The sequence below is a fragment of the Pagrus pagrus genome, assembly GCF_965226575.1.
Source record: "Pagrus pagrus genome assembly, chromosome: 22".
Taxonomy (NCBI): Eukaryota; Metazoa; Chordata; class Actinopteri; order Spariformes; family Sparidae; genus Pagrus; species Pagrus pagrus.
Window position 1 is genome coordinate 1337254 of NC_140204.1, and position 11350 is coordinate 1348603.

Here is an 11350-nt window from a genome sequence, read left to right on the forward strand (position 1 = left end):
ATGTGACGATTATGAGACAAAACATCAGGATTGTTAAAGAATGAAGTCGACATGATGAGATTAAGTTACTGTGAGATACAAAGTCTGAATTATGGTGTGTGAGTCTGTGTGCACGAAGGTGTGTGAGTCTGTGTGCATGAAGGTGTGTGAGTCTGTGTGCATGAAGGTGTGTGAGTCTGTGTGCATGAAGGTGTGTGAGTCTGAAGGTGTGTGAGTCTGTGTGCATGAAGGTGTGTGAGTCTGTGTACATGAAGGTGTGTGAGTCTGTGTGCATGAAGGTGTGTGAGTCTGTGTGCATGAAGGTGTGTGAGTCCCTTGTAGAGAAGTGAACAAACAGCAGATGAACAACATCAGTCGTCTCTTGTGTTGTTTAATAAAGTGTTAAATATAAAACAGAGAATCACAGAGTGGATCTGTTGCAGCTGAACGGTCGGCGCTCTGCACACCAGGGCGTTCTGGGTGAGTCTGACAAAGAGCTGCAGAGAAAGTCTCAGTTTATAGAAAACTATGATGAGACACAAACTGAGGTTCAGGTTTAAGATGCGCTGCTTTGAACAGAAGGTAAAGATGATATGTGAGGTTAAAGCAGGCGGCCACAGGTCCTCACAGTCTGAACTGGACCTGTTTCTATCTGGAGACACTCTGTGAAGGTCAGGAGACATTTAGTCACTACAGAGACATGCTGTCTGTACATCTGAGGGGGTATTTACACTTTACTGTCACAGTTCAAAGGATCTAAACCACATGTTTCAGTCCAAACAACATGTGACATCACTCTGACATCACTCTGACATCACTGATCAATAGTCATCAATAGTGAGTGTGTAGACTGTGAGAGTCAGCAGGAGGAGTCAGAGTGAAGAAGAAGCTGACGAAGCGTCCTCCTGTCTTCATCCGTCGTCCATCAGCTCCTTCACCTCCATTTTGTCTCTGATCCAAAGTCACATCAGATCAATAATCAAAGATTGACCAACAAACCGATCAGACAGATTGATCAGCCATCAGAGGAGTCGGATCAGTGGAGCTGCTTCTGTTCCTGATGTCTCTCCCTGCAGAGGAGACAGAGGACAGTTAGACAGAGACAAGCAGCTAACCAGAGACAAGCAGCCAACCAGAGACAAGCAGCCAACCAGAGACAAGCAGCCAACCAGAGACAAGCAACCAGAGACAAGCAGCCAACCAGAGACAAGCAGCCAACCAGAGACAACCAACCAGAGACAAGCAGCCAACTAGAGACAAGCAGCCAACCAGAGACAAGCAACCAGAGACAAGCAGCCAACCAGAGACAAGCAACCAACCAGAGACAAGCAACCAACCAGAGACAACCAACCAGAGACAAGCAACCAACCAGAGACAACCAACCAGAGACAAGCAGCCAACTAGAGACAAGCAGCCAACCAGAGACAAGCAACCAACCAGAGACAACCAACCAGAGACAAGCAGCCAACCAGAGACAAGCAACCAACCAGAGACAAGCAACCAACCAGAGACAACCAACCAGAGACAAGCAACCAACCAGAGACAACCAACCAGAGACAAGCAGCCAACTAGAGACAAGCAGCCAACCAGAGACAAGCAACCAACCAGAGACAAGCAGCCAACCAGAGACAAGCAGCCAACCAGAGACAAGCAACCAACCAGAGACAAGCAACCAACTAGAGACAAGCAGCCAACTAGAGACAAGCAGCCAACCAGAGACAAGCAACCAACCAGAGACAAGCAGCCAACCAGAGACAAGCAGCCAACCAGAGACAGACATCCAGAGACAACCAACCAGAGACAGACACACAGTCCTCTGTTCTGTATCTTCATACTGACCTTTGACTTTGAGCTTCACTGTTTTCACTCTCAGGATGTCCTTGTTGATGACTCCACACCTGTATGTTCCTGTGTCTGTCTCTTTGGGGTGTTTCAGGGTCAGACTGAGGTCTCCAGTCTTCAGCAGGTCTTTCTTCATCTCTGTTCGGTCTTTGTAATCCTGGTGCTGTTTCTCAGGCTGGTCAGATCCGTTCTGATACAGGTGGACTGTCTTGGTGTTGAAGAGTTCATAGCGTCTCCACTCCACTGTAGCGTCCTCAGGCAGGTCAGGTGTTGTTCTGAAGGGCAGCTGGACAGACTCCTCCCCCTCCTCCACCTCCACCTGACAGGCTGAGAGGACAACAAAGCACAACATCAGCTGTACAGACAGCAGCAGCAGTTTGAATAACTTTATTGACTGATTACAAAGTAGGAGAGAAAGCTGAAGGACAGAACCAGGTGAGACCAGCAGGTAACAGGGGACAGACATACAGGAAGTAAAACCAGGTGTTCAAGGTGTTGGACATGATCAGAGTCCTGATGGTGTTGTGATGTTTTGTCCCTGTGGTCTTCACAGTAATGTCTCCTCTCAGTGTTGAACTGCTGTTTGTTGCTTCTCTTTGTCACTTTCACATTTCTGGACGTCAAATTGAACATTTTCTTTGATCGAGTTCTTCAACAGGAAGTGAAGATTTGTTGAATCTGCTGAGAACTGATCATCAATCAATAACTGATACAAACTATTAAAGCTGCATTTCTTTGTTCTCAGTGATGAAAAGATTTGTTGTTTCTTTCAGCTCGTTCCTTCAACTTTCTTCTGGATCAAATAAAAACATCACATTCAGATCAATACTGTCAACTCTGATTGGAAATCAATCAGCTGATTGATGTCAGTCTGACCTCTGACCTGTATCTACAGTACTGACCTGTATCTACAGTACTGACCTCTGACCTGTATCTACAGTACTGACCTCTGACCTGTATCTACAGTACTGACCTGTATCTACAGTACTGACCTCTGACCTGCAGCTTCACTTGTTTCTTCATCAGGATGTGTCCCTCCCTGTTGTAGACGGTGCAGGTGAAGGTGTCTCTGTCTCTGTCTGTGGGGTATTTCAGGGTCAGACTGAGGTCTCCAGTTTTCAGCAGGTTTCTCTTCATCTCTGTTCGACCTCTGTAAACAATGTGCTGTTGTTCAGGCTGGTCAGAGCCGTTCTGATACACATGGACCTTCCTGTTGTTACTGTTCCTCCACTCCACTTTAGCGTCTTCAGGCAGGTGAACTGTGGTTTTGCAGGGCAGCTGGACAGACTCCGCCCCTGAATCCACCTCCACCTGGTAGACTGAGAGGACAACAAACCACAACATCAGCTGTACAGACAGCAGCAGCAGTTTGAATAACTTTATTGACTGATTACAAAGTAGTAGAGAAAGCTGAAGGACAGAACCAGGTGAGACCAGCAGGTAACAGGGGACAGACATACAGGAAGTAAAACCAGGTGTTCAAGGTGTTGGACATGATCAGAGTCCTGATGGTGTTGTGATGTTTTGTCCCTGTGGTCTTCACAGTAATGTCTCCTCTCAGTGTTGAACTGCTGTTTGTTGCTTCTCTTTGTCACTTTCACATTTCTGGACGTCAAATTTAACATTTTCTTTGATCGAGTTCTTCAACAGGAAGTGAAGATTTGTTGAATCTGCTGAGAACTGATCATCAATCAATAACTGATACAAACTATTAACGCTGCATTTCTTTGTTCTCAGTGATGAAAAGATTTGTTGTTTCTTTCAGCTCGTTCCTTCAACTTTCTTCTGGATCAAATAAAAACATCACATTCAGATCAATACTGTCAACTCTGATTGGAAATCAATCAGCTGATTGATGTCAGTCTGACCTCTGACCTGTATCTACAGTACTGACCTGTATCTACAGTACTGGCCTCTGACCTGTATCTGCAGTACTGACCTGTATCTACAGTACTGACCTGTATCTACAGTACTGACCTCTGACCTGTATCTACAGTACTGACCTGTATCTACAGTACTGACCTGTATCTACAGTACTGACCTCTGACCTGCAGCTTCACTTGTTTCTTCATCAGGATGTGTCCCTCCCTGTTGTAGACGGTGCAGGTGAAGGTGTCTCTGTCTCTGTCTGTGGGGTATTTCAGGGTCAGACTGAGGTCTCCAGTTTTCAGCAGGTTTCTCTTCATCTCTGTTCGACCTCTGTAAACAATGTTCTGTTGTTCAGGCTGGTCAGAGCCGTTCTGATACACATGGACCTTCCTGTCGTTACTGTTCCTCCACTCCACTTTAACGTCTTCAGGCAGGTGAACTGTGGTTTTGCAGGGCAGCTGGACAGACTCCGCCCCTGAATCCACCTCCACCTGGTAGACTGAGAGGACAACAAACCACAACATCAGCTGTACAGACAGCAGCAGGAACTGTGATGGTAACAGGACCTCACTGTCTCATCCTTCTCTTATAATCCCAGACCTCACCGTCTCATCCTTCTCTTATAATCCCAGACCTCACCGTCTCATCCTTCTCTTATAATCCCAGACCTCACTGTCTCATCCTTCCCTTATAATCCCAGACCTCACTGTCTCATCCTTCTCTTATAATCCCAGACTGTCTCATCCTTCTCTTATAATCCCAGACTATCTCATCCTTCTCTTATAATCCCAGACCTCACTGTTTCATCCTTCTCTAATAATCCCAGACCTCACTGTCTCATCCTTCTTTTATAATTCCAGACCTCACTGTCTCATCCTCCTATAATAATCCCAGACCTCACTGTCTCATCCTTCTCTTAGGATATTACAGTACTGACCTTTGACCTCCAGCTCCACTTGTTTCTTCATCAGGATGTGTTCCTCCCTGTTGTAGACGGTGCAGGTGAAGGTGTCTGTGTCTTTGTATGTGGGGTATTTCAGGGTCAGACTGAGGTCTCCAGGTTTCAGCAGGTTTCTCTTCATCTCTGTTCGACCTCTGTAATCTCTGTCCTGTTGTTCAGGCTGGTCAGAGCCGTTCTGATACACATGGACCTTCCAATCATCTCTGTCCCTCCACTCCACTTTAGCGTGTTTAGGCAGGAGAACTGTGGTTTTGCAGGGCAGCTGGACAGACTCCGCCCCTGAATCCACCTCCACCTGGTAGACTGAGAGGACAACAAACCACAACATCAGCTGTACAGACAGCAGCAGCAACTGTGATGGTAACAGGACCTCACTGTCTCATCCTTCTCTTATAATCCCAGACCTCACTGTCTCATCCTTCTCTTATAATCCCAGACCTCACCGTCTCATCCTTCTCTTATAATCCCAGACGTCACTGTTGACAGTCTGTCTCAACAGTCAGGGAGCCACCAGAGTAAAGATGCTGCCCATGTGCATGATGGGTAGTGTAGTAGTAGTGACATACCTGACATGAAATAGTGCCTAAAATGTAGTAAAAGAGCTCCAGAAACAAGAAGTCCAACAACCAGGAGAACCAGGAGAGCTGTGGCCCAGGATGGGAATCGTCCTGTGGGAACCAGAAATATAAAGAACATGACCTCTGACCTCTGACCTGTATCTACAGTAGGTTTTAGGGTTAGTTGCTGACCTTTGACCTGCAGCTGTACGTCCGTCACTCTCTGTTCTCTCTTCATCCCCCAGCTGACCCATCTGACGGTGCAGGTGTAGGAGCCGCTGTCAGAGAGGTGGAGGTCTGTCAGGTTGAGGCTGAGGTCTCCAGTTTCCAGAGCGTCAGTCTTCATGGATGTTCGGCCGCTGTAAAGCTGGTTTTGGTCTTTAAGTCGGTCACCTTCCTGCTGACGCTGGTGGACGGTTGAAGGATCCAGATCGTAGCGGCTCCACACCACTGAGGGCTCGTTCAGTTCAAAAGTCTGAGACTTACAGGGCAGCAGGACAAACGGGTCCCCCTCCTTCACCTCCACAGCTGAGGCATGCTGGGAAACTGTGAGGTCACACAGACAGAGAGGGTCAATGACAGCAGCCTTATTTCATGTGATGAGTGAATGTGGTCCTCTGCAGTGTGTGCAGCCTGTAAACTGTGCTGCTGAAGCTCAACTCAGACTCTGTGTGAATGAAGGCCAACATCTACATCCACATGTGACGCTGCTGTCAGCAAAGCATCATCAACACGTCTGTTAAGTTCAGGCGCAGTCTAGTTTGATCATATTTATTATTTAGGATGAATTTTGGGGGCTGCTAACACTTGAAGGTTGCACCAGCTGAATTAAAATCATCATTATTAATAACGGTGCATACACTGCCCACTGCTGGTTACATGCACAGTAGCAGCTTCACTTTTCATGACTCAAACTTTATTGGGTTTTAATTTTTACAACAAACAAAGGCAAAATTGAGATACACAACTGTATGTGTTGATAATGAAATATCAGAGTGAGGACAATAAAATAAAATAATAAGGAAAATAATAATAATAATATAAAATTATATTTAACAGAAGAAAATACATATATACAATATTTAAAAAAAACGTCCATGACAAGGAAAATTAGTCCATGCACGACATGTTAAGCAGTCTATCCAGGAAACTACCAAAACACTGCTGCGTGTCCATTCATTGTCCAATGTGAGGTTGAGGTCTTCCAGTAAACAGATCCCTGTATTCACCCAGACCACCTCCATTTCCGTGACAGCCCCCCAAGAACAGACCACAGTGATCAGAGTGTGCACACATACCTTTTAGCTACCATGTAAAGAATATAATCTTACGAACATTCCCCATTTCTCATTACATTTATCAGTGTCGTTTATTATACTATATTATATTCTTTCAGAAGCTGCTACTTTGCCTAGCTCTGTAAGCCAGTCTTGAAACAGCGGGCCTTCTGCATCGTTCCACTTCCTCATTATCATGTGTTTGCCAATCATTATACTCTTCTGAATCCAATTGGTTAGGGGTTTTACAATATGGGCCGTGGGCTTGGGGTTGCCTAATATGTAAAGACTGGGGCAAAACTCAAAATCCACTCTTATGACCTCTGTGATATTCTCATGAACCCTTTTCCAAAATGTCTGAATCTTTGGACATGACCACAGGGCATGTGCTAGGGTACCCAGCTCCCCTTCACACCTCCAACAGTCTGGTGTTTCCTTTATACCTAGCATGAATAGCCTACTTGGGTGAAGGATTTTAAATTGAATCAATCTTATTTTGATATCCCTGGAGACTTGTTTAGTGACTCCAATAATTGTATCCCAATCGTTTTCTTCAATTGTTATGTTCAGGTCCCTCTCCCATAAGGCTTTCAGAGCTGTGTTGGACGGGTAACCAGTATGGTTCATAAGCAGAGAGTAATAATGGGAAGCCCCATGTCCAATCCCTGCGATCAAAATCTCTTTAATGAGGTCCATGCCCTGAGGTGGTGTGTGTGTAGAGCCAAAAGTAGTAATAAGGAGGTGTCTCAGCTGAAGATATCTCCAAAATTGATTGTTGGCTCGCTTGAATTGTTCAACAAGAACAAATGGCTGAAGGACACCATCTTTATAAAGATCACCCAGAGTATGTACCCCCTTAATCACCCACTCCCTCCATATAGGTGGTGGTTTACTAATAAAGAGTTTGGGGTTGTCCCACAGACCAGAGGAAAAGCTTAGAAAGGGGTTGATTTTAAATATACGAGACACTTTTTTCCATAGTCCCTGAAAATGAGAGATAACAGAATTGGATCGAGCATTCGGAGGCATTCTTGCTGATAAGAATAGCAATGGAGGTAGGGAAATGCACATTGACTGCTCTACTGCGTACCAAGGTGGTGCTCTTTCTGGAGGTAATGCCCAGTGCACCAAGTGCTTCAGGTTGAATGCATAACAATAAAACCATAGATTTGAGAGTCCCAGGCCACGTTTCATTACCGGCTTCTGCAATTTACGCAGATGTATTCTTGGTCTTTTACCATTGAAAAAAATCTTGTTACAAAGTGCATCAAACTGTTTGAAGTATTTTACAGGAATATTCAGTGGCAGAGACTGAAGTAGACAATTGACTCTGGCAGAGCAGTTCATCTTTATAATATTAACACTTCCCCATAATGAGAGATAAAGTGGAGACCATCTTTCTAAATCTGTGCTATTTTTTTCTAGTGGAGTGGTTTAAAATTACATTGCACTATTTTGTGTAATTGCTTAGGAATAATATTCCCAGATACTTAATTCCCTTATGGGGCCACTGGAACGATCCGGCTTGAAATAATGTTTTTGGGCAATACGTCATCAAGGGGAGAGCCTCAGACTTCGTCCAATTCACTCTATAACCTGAGAAGCTAGAGAAAGATTTTATAATTTTGATATATATAACAGTTTCACCCACTTTCGAAACGTCTGCCCAAAGCCATAAATCTCCAGCACTTGAAAAAGGTATTGCCACTCTACGCAATCAAATGCTTTTCCAGCATCGAGTGAGGCTGCGGTAGGTGTATTGTTGTTCCTAACCACCCACATAACATTAATCAGACGTCGAATGTTACCTGAGGCAAATCTATTACGTATAACCCCGACCTGATCTGCATGTATTGGCGTAGTTATAACACTACTGAGATGATTTGCAAGGATTTTGGAAAGTATTTTAGTGTCTATTGATATTAAAGAAATTGGGCGATAGCTTTTACGATCTGTGGGCTCTTTGCTTTCTTTAAGATTAGAGATATTAGAGCCTGAGACAAAGTGGGGGGTAACACTCCTCTTTCAAAAGCTTCATTATGCATTTGTAACAATAGTGGAGTGAGCTTATCCGAAAAGCACTTAAAAAATTCTGCCGTCAGCCCGTTGGGTCCTGGTGATCTAACAGACCGCATCGTTCGAATGACTTCCTTTATTTCTTCGGCCATGATTGCAGCGTCAAGCATCTAACGATGATCTTTATTCAAAGCCGGGAGGTCTGACCCCACCAAAAATGAAGGAATGTCCTCCTTTTGGCAAGACGATGTGGTGGTGTACATTTCCATGTAAAAATTTCTAAACGCCTCATTTATGTCTGACGTTTCCCGGCTTTATCCCCAGACTTGAAATACCTTTTCTTGTTCTAAAAAGTCCAAACTCGACCTTCTGTGATATTATCTGATTATATTCATATTTAAGCTGCGTGACTGTCTTTAAGTTGTGTGGGGAATAGATCTGCTTTAATTTGTCTTCTGCTTCTCCCACTTTCCTCTCCAAGTCTGCAAGCTTCCTTGCGTTTTGTTTTTTCTTGTGTGATGAGAATTGAATAACATGTCCCCTTATAAAGCTTTCAAGGCCTCCCAGACTGTGCCTACTGATGAGACAGAAGCAATATTTGTTTCAGTGTATAACTCTATTTGTGTTTTCAGCATTGCCTTAAAGGCATCATCTTGCAAGAGGGAGGAGTTGAATCTCCATCTTGAGGATTTTGTTGTTTATTCACTAAAGTGATCACACCGCTGCTCTGGCTCGTTCCGGGACTACAAAAAACATATCCCACCCATCCTTGACGCAATTTTTTGCCGTCCTTCAGAGACGTATGGCATTCCTGCAAAAAAACAACATCATATCTGATTGATTTCAAACTGAAAAGAACCTTATTCCACGTAGCTGGGCTTCCTAAACCATTGACACTCCAGGTGGCTAGGCGCAAGTTTTTATTGTCATGAACAGACATCGTAGCTTTGCATGGAAATGTATAACTGTGGTAGTGAGGAGGTTCCATGTCTTGTTTTCGCATGTCATGAACGTACAAACGTGAAAACGCAAAGGGAACAAAAACAATAATAGTAATAATTACAGATTAAACGGAGGTACATAACCATGTATAAACTGCACAAACCCTGAACACTATAAACCTTTACCAGTCCGTAACTGTCAGTAAAGCAACTCTGACAAAACCAAGTCCATCAGTTTCAGTTTGTTGAAGACGTCTCATGTCTCATCTAAGATGCTTCTTCACTTCTAACTAACTGGAGGAGCTGCAGGGTTTAAAACTCTGTGTGGGACAATAATAATGGTATAATGTAACATTTTAACGTTACATCTGCCAGATAATTAAGTAGCATTACATCACCACATGTTGTAGAGGACACTTTGACCACCTGATGTCACTGTTGATGTTTCACACCAGCTGCAGATTTAAGTTATGTACTGGTGGTTATCACCTGATCACAACACTTTGTCCTCCTTATGTTCCCTTGTGTTGGTGTTTGGTAGCTAACGTTGGCTAGTTTTAGCCGTTAGCCTCTTTGCTAATGTGTAGAGACAACACAGTGATGAACACCGCCTGAAGAAAAGTGCTTTCACTGATATTTGACACAACAGTATTTTGGTTCAAGTGTCGGGACTCTGTTAAACTCTAACAAATGACTTTATGGTCACAGCAGGGTTGTGTTAGACCTTCATAACAAAAACTCTGACGTGTTTCAGCGATCTGAACTTTGCCCTTCCATGACAGTAAACCAGCCACATTATAATACTTTGGCACTGATTGGTCCCATCTTCCCTACGAGAAGCTGACAGACAGGAAGCTTCACCAACAGGAAGTGATTTGATTAACAAACGACAGACGAATGTGTCATGAAGCGCTCCCGCCCTCACAGTTTTTAATATTTTGTTCAGTTTGGACCGGAGTAGAAGAACCTGACGTCTCTGTGGTGCGATCCAACATGACACACCTTCAGTACCAAACTAATAAATGAGTTTCTATGGATCATTTGTGTGGACTTTGCCCCGTACAGCTGCTGCAACAGGCCATATAACTGAGGACAGTGTGACTGCACAGTCTTCTACACTCAACACAAATATAAACACAACACTTTGGTTTTTGCTCCATTTTTCATGAGTTTAACTCAAAGATTTAAGACTTTATGATGCACACAAGAATTATTTCTCTCAGCAGCAGTTTGTTAAAATGTGTTAGTGAGCTCGTCTTCTCTGCCAAGATAATCCACCCACCTGACAGGTGTGGCATATCAAGGTGCTGATCAAACAGCAGGGTTATTACACAGGTGGTCTTTGGACTGGTCACAATAAAAGGCCAATCTGAAATGTGCAGTCTGATCCCCTTCAGTTCACGGGAACAGCTCTGGAGGACATTCCTGCAGCCAACATGCCACTTTCATTGTGTTGTGAGATGAAACTGCACATCTTAGAGCGACCTTTGATTGTGAGCAGTCCAAACAACACAAACCGACATTAAAGACATGACGTTGGACTGGGGTGATGATCAGATCAGAGGGAGGAAGGTTATCTTACCGTGCACGAGGATCACAAACACCACAAACATCTTCATCTTCCTGTCACAACTACAACAAACACAAAGTCCTCTTTAATGAAGTCTCACGTCAGCTACGGTACAAAACCAGACGGACTGTGAAAGACTCAGCTGTCGATCTCACGGAAGTCCAGGTGGGCGTCACAGGGAGCAAAGTCCAACAGGTGATTTACCGGCTGCGGTCAAATCAACCGTAAAGAACCCGCTCTGAAGAGCCGCTGGTTCTGAATCCGGATCAGCCTTCAGTCTCACAACCAGACCCATGAAACATACGGTACTGTTAGAGTATTTATTCCCGGTAATGAAC

General features: G+C 44.2%; 1 protein-coding gene across 1 annotated transcript; it reads right to left on the minus strand.

Moving 5' to 3' along the window:
• Positions 1-354: 354 nt before the first annotated feature.
• Positions 355-11093, minus strand: LOC311251797 (uncharacterized protein). Its single transcript, XM_084344440.1, has 8 exons — positions 11025-11093; positions 5401-5754; positions 5218-5319; positions 4628-4954; positions 3863-4189; positions 2814-3140; positions 1819-2148; positions 355-1049 (listed from the first exon to the last, which is right to left on the minus strand). The coding sequence occupies exons 1-8, from the start codon at positions 11059-11061 to the stop codon at positions 982-984; spliced, it is 1872 nt and encodes a 623-aa protein (XP_084200566.1). The 5' UTR covers positions 11062-11093; the 3' UTR covers positions 355-981.
• Positions 11094-11350: the final 257 nt, after the last annotated feature.

Coding starts and splice junctions, on each gene's coding strand:
- LOC311251797 (XM_084344440.1), bottom strand. CDS start 11,061: ATGAAGATGTTTGTGGTGTTTGTGATCCTCGTGCACG. Junction 5,755..11,024: donor GTTTGTGATCCTCGTGCACG/GTAAGATAACCT, acceptor GTGACCTCACAG/TTTCCCAGCATGCCTCAGCT. Junction 1,050..1,818: donor AGTGAAGCTCAAAGTCAAAG/GTCAGTATGAAG, acceptor TCTCCTCTGCAG/GGAGAGACATCAGGAACAGA.